Consider the following 19,834-nt stretch of genomic DNA (forward strand, 5'->3'; position numbering starts at 1 on the left):
ACTTTTTGTGATGTCATCCTCAAAATATAAATGGCAAACTATGTTGTTTAAAATCTTGTACATGAAAATTTGTTAATAAATATTCAAAAGTTAATAACATTTATAATTCCTGTAGGACCTCTACAACAGTTATTGAACAACTTTATCAGAACACATTCAAACTTTAGAATTGTAAAGTTTTGAATGTGTTCTGGTAACTTTGTTCAATAACTATTGCAAAATGTATTTGTATATTTGTATAATGTATAAATCTTTGCTGAACCAAAAGACAATCCTTTAAAAGAATTGAAAGTATTTGTCTAAAACACACAACAAATGCCAGATAATTAAAGGTGAATTAGTTATTTATTTAATTTAAAATTAATCATTACACACAATGTTTGTAATTTTAATTGAAACATACTTATTAATGCGATATCTGAATTTAAATACTACAGTAAGGTTTTTTCTTATTGATATTGTTAAAATTTAATATTACATTGTATTTATTTTTAAATTAAACATTTTTAGATCCAAAAATATATTTTTGCCGACTTCTTTACGATCGTATCAAGAGGTATATAAAAATCAGCCACGTAGTATCACCGAATACGAACCGGGTCATTCATCTATTTCAGATAGAGAAGAAAGAATAGTAAGTTATAAAATTAAAATATTGTATGATAAAGAATGATAGACACCCACAACTGCCATAAATAATTGGGTCATATTTTGGAAAGAATAATATATATTTTTGTTATTTTAAAATGAATATTAAAAATTTGCATTTCTTTCTAAAAGTTATAACATCAAAAATCAAATTTATTAAGATTAGTTTAAATATTAAATCTTTAACTTTTTTGGTCAATTGATTGACCTTTTGTTTTGGAACAAAATAGATTTCTTTCTGTATAAATTGGAATTTTTTGATTTTTCCTGAAGAAGGCAATCAACTGACTAAAAGTGTTAGAAGATTTAATAAAAAGACTGCATATTAAAAGGTTTTGTAATTTAAATAATTAATTTTAAAGTTTATTATTATTATATTTTAAAATAATCTGAAATTATATTACAGTAGATTTTCCCACAATTGAACTGGGGCAACCAAAAATTTTCAAAACTGTTATACACTACTAAAAGTCTTACCTTCCATACTACAGTGTATACACATTTTAATTTTTTTTCTTATTAAGGTTGCATTGAAGTTTGTAGAAGGGCACAATGCATCAACCACCACTGACATGATAATGATGAGGCATTGGTGTGTGTAGCTGCTTGTCAGCCAATTGAGAAGAACAAAACAAACAACTTTAAATTAACACAATACTTTCAAAGTCAAATAAACATATTAGACATAAGTAAATTTTGGAATATGCCATCCCAATTCCCAGATTTGTGTTCTGTCAGAAAGATCACCTTGCAACTCATTTATCTCAGATCAAATCCTTTGAGTGAAAATCTAAATCTCCTTGTCTCCACTTGTTAGGCCTCCTTGATAACATATATGCTATAGTATTATTTAAAAACTAGCGGATGAGCCCGGCGTTGCTTGCGCAAAAAGTAACCATAGCCAAGATTAAGATTATTACATTATAACCAATTTTACCTATTTTTACCGAGTGCAAGAATTAGGTTACCCCTCTTTCCAAACGTATTAGAGAATTTTTAGATGGGTCTAAAAATATATTTCATTTCCTGCAAAAATCCGCATCTAAAATAGTACGGTAGAAGCCGAGTTCTTTAGGGTAATCCTTAAGCCTCTCCCTCTCCTCCGCGGGGGAATTTCCAAAAATCTCTTTTTAGTGTACATTCTTGTGTTGTACCCTAACTGCATACCAAATTTTAACTTTCAACTCCTAACCGTTTGGGCTTTGCGCTTATTAATATTATCATCATCAACCCATCTTGATTATAAGATTATATCCCGAGCCGTCCAAGACTAGATATATCGCATCTGGTCGAATACGCTACGTTCTTACAGGAAGGCGTATGCCAGTCATAGCGGTTACACTGGTTAATTTCTACATGCGCAGACTCTGGCATCCAATTGGTTACGGCGTAAATAATACTCCGCATAAACGAATCTCTTGCTTACGTAAAGAACGAGTTTCCATACCTTTCCAGCCATTAGCTTGGACGTAGAGTCGACGTTTGAAAATTCGATGTTTGTTTTTCTAAATAAAAACGTTTCCCGTGGGTTTTCGTAAGTGATAATAAAGTTTATCTTTGTAACGATAGATAAAGTCAAAACCTTCTTTTCGGATTCTCAAAGAAGAAACGAACAAAATGGAAATATAATACATAAAACTAATCACCTATAAAGAGAAAATCTTACGACGGCTAAAATATTAACCCAGATGTAGAGACCGGCTTCCCACCGATATAATGCGTGGCATTTATACTGGATTATATTCAGTCACTGTATCACTTTGACTACTCACACTTCACTGGTTGTTTTTATTCACTCACTGCACTACTTTGGAATTTTCACTTCTTTTTCGATTCTTCCCTTCGTCACTGATAAGAAACTGACGTTCGAACCACGACAGATCTTGCTTTATATACCCCTACCAATGGGTAGTCCCACTCATACAAAAAAGGCTTTGAATGGGTCACAATGTTCCAGAACATTTCACAACTTTCGAGAGTGTTCTGGAATGTTCCACAATGACCTGGGATGTTCTGGGATGTTCCCAAACGTTCCAGAACATCCCGAAACATTCTGGAATGTTGTGGAATGCTCTCGAATACTCTTGAATGTTCTGGACTGTTCTAGAAATTTCTAGAGGGTGAAACTTCCAGCCTTTATATCTTCAACAGCATTCCCTTCAGGTAAAAATGGGAACCTTCTTCATGAATGGGAGATAGAGGGCTACCACACCATATCATGAGTCCTACCATACCACACCACACCGAGTCCCGGTACGACCAAGGGAGTACCGGGACTCGTTTTGAGTTTTAGCGGCATGCACATTGTACACTTACTTTTATAATATATATTGATTATCACTCTCTTATCTAGATTTTTCTAATATTAAGATTACTTCCACCCACATTAGTTCAGATATGGGAGAGAGTACTGTGTTATTATTGAAAGTTAAAAAGTTAAACTATTATGAAGACTGACTAACTCTGGAAATTTGACCCAATTAAATTAATTTAGCAGTTATCAATGATTTTATTTTTACTTTTAGATAACATGATAATATTAAAATTACCAATTATGCTATTTGTTGATAAACTGTAAACTTTCAATGTTTAAAGTACATTGTGAAAAGAATTTTTAAATTTCTTTATAGAAAAGTAACAAAAAATGATTCATTACACATAATTCTATAATTCATAAGTAAATTATATCACAATTTGTCAATAGATATAAAAACACAATTGTCAAACATTGCTTTGTGTCACTTGAATTACTATATAAATTGGAATATAACACTTGTAATATTAACATCTTACGATGATTTGACACACTATACATTTTGATTTTGAGATTGAGATTTTACATTTTGAATTATTTTGACTTTTTTATGAAGGGGAAAGAATCTGCTTTCCATTCAAGAAAGTGAATTGCATTTCTATATACGCTGCTCACAAAAATTAGGGGATACTTCAAAATAAATATGAAGCAATAAAAGAAAAGAAGCATTTGATACTGTGAAATCTGCGGGGGTATGGAAGATACGAAATTATCTTCTATACTGCTTACACGACCCTGTTTGTCATAAACAGTTTCTCTGATTGTCATAAACCCAATTTAGGGGATGGTTACCGTAAGGTTTCAAGTGGTAGGAGGGACTTAAAGATAAAAGATTGGAGATCAATGATCGCAAAATCAACGTTCTCCTTAATGTCAGGAGCCCGACACCAGGTTATCAGTTTTAGGACGCGGATAACCACGCGTGAATAATCGACTTGCGAAATGATGTGAGTGATCAGTGAATTATTCTTAGTTCAATTTTAAATAAAACAAAGATTATATTTATTGAGACTTAAAACTAGAATAATTACAAGATATACGTAGTAAAATAAACAAATGAATTTCAAATTAAACACAACGATAAATTGCATAGAAATTAACTAAATTATGAATGATCCAAAAATAACTTATTTGCACTATATCTAAACTAAATGCACGGAGAGAGAGTTTACAACTATCTATCAATTATGATACCTCAAAGGTTTCTTCTTTAGTAAAATGGTATGGCGAATTCTGGTCAGTCGTTTCTTCTATGACAGTTCTATGTGGTCGGTTCGGATCATGGATTACTCTCTGTTGAATCTGCCTAACTAGTATGGGTTACTGCCCTATTTACACATATATATGGCTTCTCCTATCCTCAGGACTGCGCTTAATTTCCGTATGGTGTATCAGGCATGAATTTACCTCTGATGAACTGCGCTTAATTACAGTATGGTGTATTCTGGACTTCGTAGAACTCTGCATTTTGGCACTAAAACGGCTCCTTTTTATAGGGCCTAGTGGCCTGCAGCTGGCCAAGACTTGTTGTATGATTCATCTCAACTCTGTCGATGGAAAGGAAGTCTACTTCCGTTGATTTGATAATACTTTCGATTTTACATTTTATTATTTTAATGATTTTCTAAAATGTCATAATCTGACTTGACACTATATCTTTTACATAACATTCTATATCGACTGTTGATTATAGTCATATAATTCTTTAAGGCTAACAATAGGAATTTTTATCCAAACAGACGAAATCAAAAATTCTTGATGTATTTGACGTCATCGACCAGGAAGTTATTTTAACGGAAACTTCTTTTGAGTCATTATTAAAAATTATAGAATATTATTTCAAATTTTCCAAATAAGTTTACGATTTATTAATTAATTAGCGCCATTTTGAACCCACGATCTCACAATATTTTTTTTTATTAAACAAGAACATCAGAAAAGCAAACAAGTCAAAGAAAGTTGTTTGATTATGCAAATGAGATGCAAAACCAACTTTTACTTCATTGGTGAAAATGCACTACAAAAGGCTGAAAGTACTGGTGTATCTTCATGTTCCTGATCTTGAAAGTGCACATCCTGCAATATCCCAGCCCTTGCAATGCTCCTGCAACATGATTTGCCTGAATGAGAAGCCTGGAGAGCCGTAGGATGTCTTGAAGCTGGTCAAACATAGATGACAGTGGCAATAGCACTTGGAACATCCCAAAGCGTGATTAGCAGGCTGTGGAATTGCTTTCAAGAGACTGACACAGTATGAAGAAGACTAAGGCAGGGTCACACATCTGCCACAACAGCAAGAGATGATTGCTACTTGACCTTATTGGCAAGAAGGATCAGGCACAGCAATGCAACAGAGCTGCAGGGACAGTTTCTTGCTGCCACTAGACATACATACATACATACATACATACATACTTTATTTGAACGTATAAATACATTCCCCAATTCCACATAAGCACTGTCAGGGAGGTAAAATAACAGTAAAAAGTATTACATCTGATTACATTGTAGATACATGCAGATCTAGTTGGTAAGTGTTGACAAGAAAACAAACGGGACATTACAATCAAACTGCCCACATGAATTTAGTTATAAGTGTAACATACATTAAAGAACACAATTAATGAGGAACAATAATTACATTGTAGGTTCATGCAGCTATCAATGTTGAGCAGCAGAAAATGGATGAACATAACATATATACATAAAATAGCACAATAACTTATTGTGCGTTCAGGCTGCCACTAGACAACGGATATGCACCCAGACCATACAAAATTTGCTTCATCATGCTGGACTGCATGCCCAGCGATCAATGGTATTCATTCCATTATCTGCTGGATACCATAGAACCCATAGAAGATGGGCTGATGAGCATTATCATTGGACCCATGATGAGTGGTCAACTTTTCTCTTTTTTGATAAGTCATGGTTCAGTCTGCAGCCTGACAATTATTGTCTTGATCTGGTGTTTACAAGAAACTCTGGAGAATAAATGTTTCGTGCAAAAACGGTACTCCTTTGGTAGTGGTGGAATCACAGTATGGGCTGGCATCAGCATTGGTGGTCATACAGATCTCCACATCATCAGAAACATATTGCTGACTGCTGTCAGAAATCTAGATGAGGTCCTGGCACCCTATGCTGGAACAGTTAAAAGCAACTTTCTTTTCATGGATGATAATGCAAGGTCCCACCATGTGCATCTTGTCCACAATATGCTTCAGGAGGCAGGAATCAAATGCATGGACTGGCCTTCACGTTCTCCAGACTCAAATCTCATTGAACATTCTTGAGATGCACTGGGAAGATGTCTGGCAAACTGTCCAATGCCTCCCACAACACTTCTTGATCTGGAAGTTGCCTTGGGGTAAGAGTGGCAAAGGATCCCACAAGAACTGCTGTGTTAAGAAAGTAAAGAAGGGAGGAATAATAATAATTATTATTATTATCGTTGTTTTTACTACTATCATTATTATCATTGTTACTGTTGTAATCTAAGTAATTTTGATGTTTTTTAACTGTGCTATTTGTGTTGTGGGTATTTCCCCACAGATGGCACTCTGGTTCCATATATATAAATAGAACACTATTTTCTGTCTATTCCTTTCCTTTGTATGTAAAAGATCTGTTCTAAATAAAAGCTCTATAGTAAAGTAATAAAATCTAGTTTGTTGTCCCTGAAACATAAAAAACTTGAACATGCTGGACAATCTGATCCTGTCCATGCACCATTGCTGTCAGTATGTTTTGGCAGTCTTAGGTGACTATATGCCCTACTGAACAGTCAATGTGAGGCATTCATCCAGTTTGACATGCTTCTGTTCACCCCCACCAATATTTCACTTCCTACTCAATCACAATAATTGAATTTGCATAATTGAACAACTTTCTTTGACTTGTTGTTTGCTTTTCTAATGTTCTTGTTTAATTAAAAAAACAAATGTTTCTTTTTTTTTTATCACTACATATTCATTTTGAATATCCCCTAATTTTTGTGAGCAGTGTATTTTAAATAATGCAGTTTAGCTTTTGTGAAATTGAAAAATTAAATAATTTTGTATTGAGTTTCATGAAAATGTAAGCAATTCTTATATTTAAATATTAATAAGGATTTTTAAAATTTTGTTACAGCAGAAGATCAAATATCTTCCACCATTGGATCAGCCAAAACCATCATAGTAAGTTTTATATTAGTGTGATTTCTAATAGTTTTTTGAATATTTTTGCTTGGAAACTAATTAGTAATATTATAAAATATTCAAAAATCTACACTTTTATTATATAATGCTTATCAAATATCAATTTGATATTAATTTTATTTACAATGTTGTTAAAGCAGAAAACAGTAGTGACCAACTCTGCTTGAAATTTGTTAAGGAAATAAGGAAGTAGAAAGAGACAAAAAACAACAGATGCACTTTACACGAACTTTAAGCAAAAGTGCTGAGATTGGCAAAAACTCAAAACTGCTCCAAAAATCACAAAATCCAAAGGATGAAACACTTTTTTTCCAGCAACCATTTTATGAAACTTACTTAGAACAAAACTGCCAAAAGAAAGAAAAACTATAATCACTTCTTTTTCAACTATAAAGAGTTGTCTTCAGAAGCAAACAAATGTTTGAACTTTGGTATTCAAAGATAGTGCAAACTACTGCAGCAACCATCATTGACTCAAGGACCATTATTTACAAATTTAGAAGATGCAGTTTCTGAAGCAATAACATTTTGATGATAAAAATGAATCATTTTCATAATTAAAAGTTTTGTATAAATATTTAATTTTGAAAGTAAAAATATACTTGTCTATGAGAGGATTTTCTATAAGAAATAATTTATAGAAAATCTTTAGAAACTTTATTATAGAAACTTTTAATAAAATGAATGACTATGATGAGGTACCATTTTTAATCAAAAAGTTTACAATGCTGTGAGTACTGTAATTTTCAACAGTTACATAATAATACTATACAGAATAATACTATATTCAAGTTAAGTAAGTTTAACTTAAATGTAGTATTATTGTGTAGAGAAGATTTTATTATACTCATACATAAGTGATGTGATGTCAGACAAGTGGTTCAATTAGTTCTACTTACCAAGGGTGCGTTTGGAAATTGTAACCGGTGTTACCGGTAACTGCCAGTAGTTACCAAGGTGTTTAGAAAACGTGAGCTAAATAACCAACTGCATTTAAAAATCACTGTTATGATGTCACCTGTTGTCCTGCAGTACTTACCAAAGTAACCGTGTGTGTCGCCAAATTTTTAATTCTTAAAAGTGTACCGTGAAGAAAAAAAGATTTGAGAATCACTGCTCTAAGGCAATGGTATTCAAACATTTAACAGTGTGACCCCATTTGGGGTCAGGACCCATAGATTGAATACCACTGTCCTAAGGCATTTCTAACTGTCTTTCTTTCTGTTTGCTTGCTCTTTAGCCCCTCCCATTTCCTCCCATACGTTGTCAATCTCCATGCCATTATTTAAGTTTATGATTTTATTTCTATTAACAATTGCGAAGTGTTATTTGAATTTATGTAGATAACTGTCTTTTTCTCTGTGGATTATTTTTTCATTGATTGTGCATCCAAACTTGCTGCAGTGATTTGTCCATGGTGATTGGTTATATTTAAGTCTAATTGCTGCTTCATGTTCTTTTATTCTGGTTCTGAATTGCCTTCATGTTTCTCCAATGTATATTGCTGGATTTTTACATGTACAGTACATTTTATCTCATACCATTCCTGCTTCGTTTAGTATTTCGTTATTTTTAATTTGATTGATATTGAGGTTGTTTTTAATTTTATTTTTTAGTTTGGCTGCTAGTATAACACCATGTTTTCTGAAAACTTTTTATATTTTTCAAATGTTCTTTTAATATATGGGAATGATGTATATTTAATATTCTCATTCTTATTTTTAACATTAAATCTGTTTTTTATAAATGTAGTTATCTATTTTTTTAGTAATCTGTTTGGGTAATTGTTCAAGATAAAAGTATTCATTAATTAATTTTTTTGTTTTTCTCTGTCTTCAGCCTTAGATGTTCTGTTCCATATCTTTGATAGTGCCGTTATAAAATTATTTCTTTTTATTATCATAGGACTATATGATTTATAATTAAGAAGTTTATCTACATTGCTGCTTTTTTTTGTAAGGTTTTATATTGATAGTGTTTTTTCTGGTTTAAAGTTATGTCTAGATAATTAATTTCATTTTTATTTTCTGTTTCACTTTCAAACTTTAGAGTATTGCTTAGTGTGTTCGCATAGTTGTATATTATATTTTCATCAGTTATTTCTTTGTTGTATATTATTACGATATCATCCACATATCTAGCCATAAATACTATTCCATTTAGATTTGCTAATGGAATAGCAATTGGAAAAATATGCATTTCTTTCATGCATATTTTTCCAAGTTATGGCAATGCCATCTACTAGGTGCTTAGCCTCTCCTCAGAGATATGCTTCTCAATGTCCAGTATGTTTGAATCCACATCAATGACTGCTGTAAACTGTTCCCAGAAGTGTTGCCATTTAGCAATTTCACCTTCAAATGATTCAAGAACCAAGGTGGGCAACTTTGTATGAGTGGCTGCCTGCGATTGACTGGGAAGGGAAGGGAAGTCTGGACTGATTGGGCTTGCTGGAGTCATGCCAGATGTGGTGTTCTTGCAATCAAGAACCTGTTTGACTCTAATCACAGCAAGCCTGGCAGATTCTTTCCTTTCTTTACAGACAGCGGCATCGGTTTCGTATTCTGCATCCTCAAGTTTATTGTGAATGGCCTCATCTAGTATCTTTAATACTCTAAGCCAGGGATGGTAAACCTTTTACAGTCTGCGTGCCACATAGTAAGTGTATTAAGCGTACTTATGTTTAAAAATGTTTATGCGTGCAGAAGTTTCAGACTTGGAGTTACTATATTTAAATTTGGCCGAATGGCTGAGCGGTCAAAGTGGTCTTATCGCTCTTGTGGACCTGAGACCAAATCCGGATGGATCAAAAAAACCCCAGAAAATTTTCAGGTTGTGATCTGTTTCTTACCACCCGGCTGTCTCATTGTGGGCTTGCTAGATAAAAAAGCCCTCTTAGTGCCCACAGAGTGAAGAGTTACAACAACTATTTAAATATAGTTTTTTAAATCAGTTCAATGGAGTTGGATATGGTAAACTCGTAGACTGGGAGGAGAGAGTTTTAAGCTGTTGTATCAGTTCAATGGAGTTGGATATGGTAAACTCGTAGATTTTTTTATATTATATTATTATATATTTATTATTATATTTTTTATATTATCTATTTTTATATTTAAATAAATAAAATAATATGCTGTAATTGGAGTAAATGTAAAGAAGCTGATTGAAAAAGATGATAAACCAAAATGATATAATATGTTACGTGTTGGATGATTTCTCCGACGTGCCACTTCGGGCACGTGTGCCATAGGTTCCCACCTCTGTCCTAAGCCATTCATTCAATGTGTTGTGGGGCAGTTTGATTTTGACAGATGGTGTCAAGTCAGATATGGCGTTGACCTTGCTGATGTTCTTATGGTATTGCGATGGCGTTGGAGTTTGCTCAATTCCTTCTTGGAATTTGAATTCATTTTGGTTGGAGATGTTTTTGACATATTTCGGTCGACGGTGATGGTTGGATAGTAAAATCAGTTCTGCCAACAATGAAGAAAACGGGGCAATATGGTGGACAAATGCACGTGGCAATGAGCAGGATGACAAACGGAGCAGATAATGGTAACAAGTGAATTGTTGTACCTGTTGGCGTCTGATCTGTTCAAATTTCAGGTTGGAAGGTACCAATAGTCTCACTTGTTGAAGTGATGATATGAGCGGTAATGTTCAAGCTGAATCGGGAATGTTCTTGATCTTCGTCAAATTTGCATATTCTGGTCATGGCATCAATTTGTGTTGTGACTATGAGCAATAACACATGTAAAACTTAAACACTTTATTTTGGTTTGGGATTGGATACACAAATAATGGTGAGATAATGGGCCTACTCTCTAACCAGGTCTCTCCCACATTTCTTTCTCCTTTTTCCAGTCAAGAGGTGCCCTAGTCGTCATATTCCTCACAGAGGGTGAGAGTCAAGGATAGAAGAATAGTTGAGAGAGAACAAAGGGATACTTTAATCTTTTGGTTGATCAAGTCTGTCAAAAAATTAGGTCAACCAGGTTACAGAATGATTTCTTCAATCTTGATCAAAATGGGGACATCATTTTCTCATGAAAGAATTCAAAATGTCTTACTCTGTGTTTAATCTTCTTTGCTTTTTCAATCACAAAATTCTCTTGCCGAATGGTCTTCACTTTTCCGACACACCTTGTGAAATTGTCGTCTCCTTTCCATCCCCATCTTAGGGTTAGTCAAAAAATTCCTTTTCAAGGCTCCTCCACACCTAGGTATACTACTTACAAAATTCGTCAGACTGGTTCTCTTGAACAAAAGGATGGTATTGCCCCAATATTGGCATAGACTTCCCTTCAGGAAAGAAGAAAGAAAATTCTAAAATAGTAGAAGGAAAAAAGAACAAAAAGTACAGGGAAACAGAAAGAAAAATTAACATGAACTATGGCATACTGTCACAGATGTAACCGATCAGAAGGCTAGAAATTACATTGTCAAAGCATGATCACAAAGATACCAGTTAATTTTTTTTACAATTATTAGACCTTGTGACATAAATGTACTTATACAAAACAATAATTGGAAAAAAAAAAATTAAAAAGAGAAACTTTATCCTACAATTGGCTGAAGAATTTTCAGAGAAAAATAACAAAATGGACAAAATACAAGAAGATCAGATCATAATGAAAAGAAGAGAGACAAAAACAACAAAGAAATGGAAAAGAAAAATTCATTTAGCAAAAGCATATGAGAATAAAACACAATATCTGTAATAAGTGCAAAATTTGTTTGTGGAAAATGTGGCATAAAAATTACCTATTGCAAAAAAAACATGTGCATAATTTATAATAAAAAATAAAAATACTTGACATTTAATATGTAGATTTAATTCAACAATTCTTTTGCAATAAATAAACTGACACATAAGCATAAATACCAGCAAAATTTCACTTACAATTCACACAAACATTTTCATCCACATTCAATTTGACATCATCAGGCTGTAGATGGAATTGGAATTGCACACTTTTGAAAAATTCAAGAGAATTGTTTAAAAGCATTCATTCCAATTACAAGATTAAATTTAGTCACATGCTAGCCAACTAAGGGAGTTTCCCATGTTCTGTTTAATAGTTCTGAACAAGATTGGAAATTTGGACAATCTGTTTAATGTCTAATATTTATAACTTAAAAGTACAAAAAATAGTTTACACAAGATAAAATTTCATAGTTTGTATTCAAGTAATCCAACCCAGTAGTCGCATGGTTGCCAACCAGCGGGGCGTGTGGACCACTGATGGTCCATGATAAAATTTTGGTGATCTGTGGAGAAATTTGGACATTGATTGACTCAAGGTTTTGCAAAGTATTATGAAAGAAATACAAAATGTTTGATTGCTTTTCTTCACTCATTGCGGGTTTTTATTTGAATCTTAAACCAAATACGAAATGACTTATCAATAAATAACAATGTTAATAAATTAATAAATAATTAACAATAAATAATATGAGTGCTGTTGTCATCTTTTGTGGAAAAGAGCCAAGAATCCATAAACTTATTTCAAACAAGCAGCAACAAACTTCACACTAAATTCACACTATAATTAAACAAGTGAATTTCATATTAGTAAAGTAAAATGGAACTTTTATGATCATTATTTCATAGATGTTTGTATCATTTAAAAAAATTTATGACAGTAGTTTTAGAGATTCAAATTGTAAGTTTAGTGTCCTTGAGGTCAGAAAGGTTGGAACTTTCTGCCTTCAAATGGCTGTATTTATTCAAAAATACCTTTATAAAATGAAAAGATTTTACATGCAACTAAGACTAAATAGTTCTTATAATAAATGATAATTGAATCAAACGTTTTTAAGATTACAAATGACAAATGTAGAGATTGTTCTGAGCTAATTTCCATTTTTCACTTATTTTGTGAATACAAAGAATTTGTCTGCTAAGAGATGATAGTGACTTATCCTATTTCAAAGACTGTAAATAAAAGGAAGAATGATATCAATTAATTTTTAAGCAAATTCTATTTTTTTTTTTTTTTTTAAATTGTTTAACTTTTACCAAATTATGTAAGAAATGTTACACACAGTTAAATCTAATATTATTCGATTTTATGATGTATTCAAAAATTTATATTTAATATTTATATGTTGATCTATTTAGATTGTACTACATCCCTTATAACTAGGGTTTACCCACATTATATAAATAAATGCTTTAATTAATCATTAATATTTGAAATGTAATTATTTTGCTTTTAGTGCTAAAAGAATATTTTTTTTGTTAGCTTTATTTATGAGGAACTAGATGTTCTTAATATTTTAAAAATATTATTTTCGATCAGTATATTAATGAATAATTGTATTTCATCATTACTGAATGTCCATTTTAATATAGTGTATATAGAGACGGATACGAGTCTGATTCGACTTTATTCAGAAGAAGCGGAAAACCGTCGTCGCTCGATCCTCAGCAACAAAAATTATGGTATCGTAAAATTCAACAGGGGTCTGATATTCCTTTTTCCGGACTTGGAAAACCTGCACCGGAAAGACCAAAAAGCAAGTAGTTTTATTATATTAAAAGCATCTATTGAGTTTTTAATGAGTATTATATTTCATTATTTATAAAAGAAATAATAAACAGTTTATTAGTGCATTGTGGAATTCATTATAATATTATAAAAGTTAAGAAACAATTTCATTGGTGTTACACCAAGAAACAGTTTTTATTTTAATTAAAACATTGCATACATTTTATACAAAACTAACAAGAACAACCACAAATCTATATGTTATTGGAACTGTGTTCTTATCACTGGAATCTTTTTAATCTCAGACCACTTCAAGAATAACACAGTAATAAAATATAGTTTTATTTTTACTAAATTTATTAGGCCTACAACAATATAATGGTAATATCTATACAGTTACATACTAATTATAAAGAAATTTTAAGATATAAAGAAAATAATTTATGTTAAAATAAGATTATTTAATTACTTAGTTTTATGAAATCTATTTTGAAAAACTTATCATTACTACACATCCTTTGCTAGACATTCTTTATTTTATCTAAAGTATTCTTGTTCTTTATTGAAATGAGAAAGGATACAATTTGTTCTTTATTTTCATACATCATTGCCTATGTTTTGTGTGGCAGTGGAGGATTTTTGCATGGCATATGCTAATCCATATTTCTTTGTATAGAAAGCTGTGGTTTATTGTTAAATATTTTAACTTTTAAATTAAACTAAAATTTGCAAATATTTATAGTCTATATACAAATGGGGTCATTGTCTGACTGTCGTGGCTGTTTGCATACATTTTTTTCTCTTGTGATTTTACTCGTTTTTGTTTTTTTTGGAAAATGACAAATTCCCATCTCAGGAAAGGAAAACTTTTTTGCCATTACGTTAAGAAGGATTGCCACAAAATGTAAAAAAACGAATGGGAAGCAAAGAGAATATGTCGGGAGTGAATGAAACAGCTGGTCTTGTTTATGTAAGTGTCGAAAAGGAGATTAACATTCAAAAAGAAATTAGACTTTTGTTGAAATTACAAGCTTCTTCAAACAGTAAATTACAACTCTCTGTTCTTGAAACTGATAGAGAAAAAGATTATGTTGAATCAATTATGGAAATTGATGCAATATGTAATAACTTCTAAGAAAAGTTAATGAGGTTAGAAGATAAAGAAGAAATATTGTAATCTTGGGTATAGAAAGTAACGATAAAATGGACGATAGCTTAGTTAATGTTCAGAAACTTTTTAACAATAACTTAAAGGTTACATATGTGAATATTTAGATTATTTCTAGAATTGGAAAATTTAAACCAAATGGGGAAAGATTAATTATTTGTGAGTTAATCAGTTATGAAGATAAATTAAAACTATATAAAAATGTTAATGAATATATTTAAACCTTTTAAATTATTCTTAACGATGACTACTCGACAAATACAAGGACGATCAGAAATAAATCAAGGCTCTACGGTAAATAAATGCATTCAGAAGAAGCTAGGAATGTTAAATTGCAATATAACAGATTAATCATAGACAATAAGACATTTGCATGTAATTACAAAGGTGAAATTATCCAGACAGATGGAAAACAATCATTTTTAGCAATATCGTTTACAATGATAAACAGTACAATGACATAAAGGACAAGGATGACAAATATAAAGTTCTGCACTTGGATAATACTGATAATATGAAACTTCTATTGTATAATATTGCAAATTTAAATAATAAATATTGCTTTCCTAATCTCTGGAATCTCATATATAGAATGGATGTGTTCTGTCTGCTAGAAACATGGTATACATCTCTTGTAATTCAATTAATGTTTTCTAATGATTGTAAAATTTATCATCAGGTAGCACATAGCTGTGAGGGTCCTGGAAGACCTAGTTGTGGATTAATTGTTGGTCTTAGATTAGATGCAGTCTCTGAAGTTAAACTGATATTTCAGTCACATTTTTGCTGATTTTATAACTAGATACTGAAGACTCAACCAATATCTAACTAATAGTGTCATATATTCTGCCTAACAATAATTAAGGAGGATGCACACATGCGGCGCGGCAAGGAAAAGTGGTGTCGCAAATGTGTCTTTGCCGCACGGCAGCACAACCACACAAGCGGCAATCCGTTTACATTTTGGCACATGCATTCAGTATTCAAGATGGCGAATGATACCGACACTCCACTATCCACATGTTTACAAATGTTGTTTTGTATGGCTTGTTTTATTTAGCTAGAAGATTTCGTCGAAGATTCGAATGAAGATTTTGGATTAGAGATATAATATTGGTAAGAATCTTGCTGAGACATTTTGTTGGATCGATAAAGAACTGATGTACAAAATAGGCTTATTCTTCGATTAAGATCTCTCGATAAATAATACTATTTCGAGTAAGATTCGGTTGTTTTGTTCTTTGAATTAAATAATATATGATTACTGTATCTGTGTAGAATTTGTATTAAATTTATTAGCCTTTCCTGTTCATTCTGATGTTAGTTATCTCGGTTAACCATGTTGAACTTTCCGCCATTAAAACACCACATGATTGTATTTTCTCACATGACTGCCAGACGAATTGTTATTGGCTGATAGAAACGCATCTTGACCTTGTGGTCATGGTTGTGGCTGGCGAAATTTGAATGATTGCGCTCAGAACTAGCAATACCAAAGATGATTGGAGAATGAGAATGAGACCTGCCGTGAGCATCGAAGTGATCCCAGCTTAGTAGTGAGTCTCTGATACATAGTCTTGTCCCAAATATGGCTTTGCCATTTTACTTGTTGGGATTTAAATAGGAGATTGGTGTCATGCAATAATTCTAAAAAATTTTGGCAAACAATTAATAGTTTCAAATGTAAAAGTGCATGAAGTTATAGTTTAAGAATTACCTTGGAAAGATGGTCCAATTTTTATTCTGCTAAATTCTCTAAAGAACATTCTTTAATTATTAATGATGAACAATTGTCAATGGATGTGCACAAAGTGTTCCCAATAGAGACAGAATATTTTATAGATTTTATCAGGTCAGTCCATAAGTTCGTGTGTATTTTTATCTACAAAAAAAGCAGCAAAAGATTTTAATTAAATTTTATTTCAATCTATAATGTATTCACCATTATTTTGTACAATTTTTTGCCATCTCGATGGTAGCTTTTTAATCCCGTCTTCGTAAAATGATTTCGGTTTTGAATCAAAATATTCAGAAATAGCCTTTTTTACAGTGCAGACTAGTGCAGAGAGAGCATCGTCGTCAAAGTCGACGGATCTTCCCGTACGAGCCTTATCCTCCACACTAAAATCGTTGTTTCTAAATCTTTCAAACCACTTCTGCGCAGTTCTTGAACTAATTACGAATTGATTATGTACAGTATTTATTTTTTTGGCTGCATTTGTAGCATTCTCACCAAATAAAAAGTATAAAACGTGTCTTTTATATTCGTCGGTTACTTCCATTTTAATGAAAATAAACAACTGAAATGTTCACAATTCTGAACAGTATTATACGAATGAGATCCAATTTAACACTTCGGTGTAAAAATTATCACATTAGACTGACATTTTTAACAGCAAAACAAGATTTTTCTCAAGGTCATAAAAATGCGCATGGACTTATGGACTGATTTGATACATTGGAGAGATAAAAGAAGCTATTTATCGTTTTAACGCTGGTACCTCACCTGGAATTGATTTTATTAGAACAGAATATTTAAAATGTCTTTGAGAAAAGTTCCTTTCTGCAATTGTGGGTGATTTTTAACTCTATTAGGAGAAATTCTAGTTTTCCAGAAGCATGGATTGAATCTTTGATTTATTCCAATATATGAAAAAGGCAATGTGTATGATGTCAAAAATTATCATCCTATATCTTTGGTTTTTGTAATTGGGAAACTGTTTACATCTTTATTAAATAAAAGACTAGAAAACTGGATCTTTAAGTATTATAATATGTGTCTGGAGCAAGCAGGTTTTCAGCCTGGCCACTCTTGTCAAAACTAAATATTTGTACTAAATGCATTGGTTCAATCAAAGCTGTGGAAAAAGAGGAAAACTTTATGCTATTTTCATGTACTTTAGATCTGCCTTTGATACTGTTAATCATAAAGTTTTATGGTCTCTATTAGAAAGAATGGTCATGAATAAACAGTTTCTTGACCATATCATTTTTGATATATATTCCAAAGCTACTGCATAACAGTAGCATACAGTCCATGAAAGCTGTGGAAGCACCTTTCCTTGTATTTTCTAAAATATAAATACATATTGTGCAATTATTTTCATAAACAAGTTATTATATTTTCCTTTCATGTCAATGTATCTATTTTAGAATTAAAATAAATAAACTGTTTATTATTGTCATTTTCAGTATTTGTTTATAATTTTTATGGAAACACAGCTTCCCTATTATCAAATGCACGCCATTGCTACATGAGTAAAGATATTAGTAGAAACAACTGATTCATTTGACATTGAAATTGGAGTTTTGCAAGGTGAAATTCGGAGCCCACTGCTTTTTAACTTAGATGTTAATGGTTTGATAGTGCAACTTGCTAAATCTGAATTACTGGGAATTTCTCACTCTGATCAAGTGAAGATACATGTATTAATGTGTGCTGATAATACTGTAAATTATGCCAATACTCTATAAACGTTGCAAAAGAAGATTGCAATTTTAGAGGAATTTTGTGTGACTATGGATTATTTATAAATGTTTTAAAAACTAAAGTAATGAAAGGCGGTAGACTATCACCCAGAGAAAGATGGTTTTTTAATAAGCAATTTTTACAAGTTATCTTATATTACATATTTTTGACTTCTGGGCAATTTTTACAGACCAAAAATTATAGTATAAGGCTAAAATGGCACTGGGTTCTATGTGGCTGATTCTTTCTAAAGCTAAAATTAATTCTGTTCATATTTATATAAAATTATTTCAATCAATGATTTTACTTGTATTACTTTATGCTGCTCCTGTATGGATATCACTGGATGAAGTCAGACCATTATTCTACACAGTTCTTTACAAACCATGGAAATTTCACAGCTATCTCGCCTGGTTTACAGGACGTAATTCACAACTTTGCACTACCTGCCAAACTCTCAACGGCAGTCACCATCATGTTTACAAATGTGTCATGTTAGAATGCAATTGTCAGGGTATTAAAGTGATTCTACATGACCACGGACGTACCTGGCCTTGTAACTACAATGACTTTGTGAGCAACAAAGAAATCTACAGCTACTTCCATGATCTTACTAAGAAATATAGTGAACTAATAACTGCCAATGTCTAATTGCCTTATGCTTGTTCAAACCTTTTGTAGTGTATGGCCACAAGCGACGGTTGCGCTGTTCTTCACGTGGACAAGATGTAACACGCGGTACTTTGTGCATCCAGAGATTGGTAAGTCCACTCATCTCTTGTTTTCTGTTCAACCATTGTAACTTCCACCAAATGTACAAATCAATGCTCCTATGTAATCCTGGTTGTGCATTGTGGCACCAGGAATGTAAATGTAATAACTTACATTAATAAAGAAGGATGATGATGAAGTATACTTTTGTATGGGCAATTACTTATTATGATAAAATGGAAACAGTTTGTGCTTTATATCTTTGAAAAAATTTTCGTTATATCAAAAAATTCCAACCTACATGTTGCATTTGGAGTTCAGTGTTTCTAGAACATTGACAATTGTAATAAAAAGAATAATTTCATTACTGATTAGACGTTTAAAATCGGAGGATAAAAGTTATGGTAAATTAGTGTACAGCAAGTTTTATAAATTAGGTTTAAAAATGGACAGTTATACATATAATTGGATGTTGGTGCTGAAAACTCTGTTAGATCAACACGGTTTCTCCTTTCTACGGTTGTCTCAAGATCCTCATTTGATTGAAAGCTATCAAAAGTTAATTCTGAAAGTGTGTTGTGAACAAAGCATGCAAGGAGATTGGTCTCTGCTGGAAAAGAATAAATATTTTAATTCATACCGAGTATTAAAACAGCTTTTATGTGCAAAGATTATTTGTTTATGGACATAAATTATTGTGCAAAATGATTAATTCTTCAACTAAGATGTGGTCAAAATTATATTTTGACTTATAATAGTAGACTAATAATAGATTCTGATAGAATTTGTAGTAACTGTAACATGCAAGTGTATGAAACTTGGGAACAT

The 19,834-nt window shown here is 32.0% G+C and overlaps 1 protein-coding gene across 1 annotated transcript in view; it reads left to right on the forward strand.

The window, feature by feature from the left end:
- LOC136970753 (sorbin and SH3 domain-containing protein 2-like) overlaps positions 1 to 19,834 on the forward strand; it is a 122,720-nt gene that overhangs the window by 71,295 nt on the left and 31,591 nt on the right. The window contains exons 10-12 of the mRNA XM_067265206.1: positions 511 to 634; positions 7,097 to 7,143; positions 13,523 to 13,686. Coding sequence (XP_067121307.1) covers positions 511 to 634; positions 7,097 to 7,143; positions 13,523 to 13,686 — 335 coding nt within the window. The remainder of the gene's footprint in view (positions 1 to 510; positions 635 to 7,096; positions 7,144 to 13,522; positions 13,687 to 19,834) is intronic.

Source organism: Centruroides vittatus, unplaced genomic scaffold (genome assembly GCF_030686945.1).
Source record: "Centruroides vittatus isolate TY-2023 unplaced genomic scaffold, ASM3068694v2 contig_2157, whole genome shotgun sequence".
Lineage (NCBI taxonomy): Eukaryota > Metazoa > Arthropoda > Arachnida > Scorpiones > Buthidae > Centruroides > Centruroides vittatus.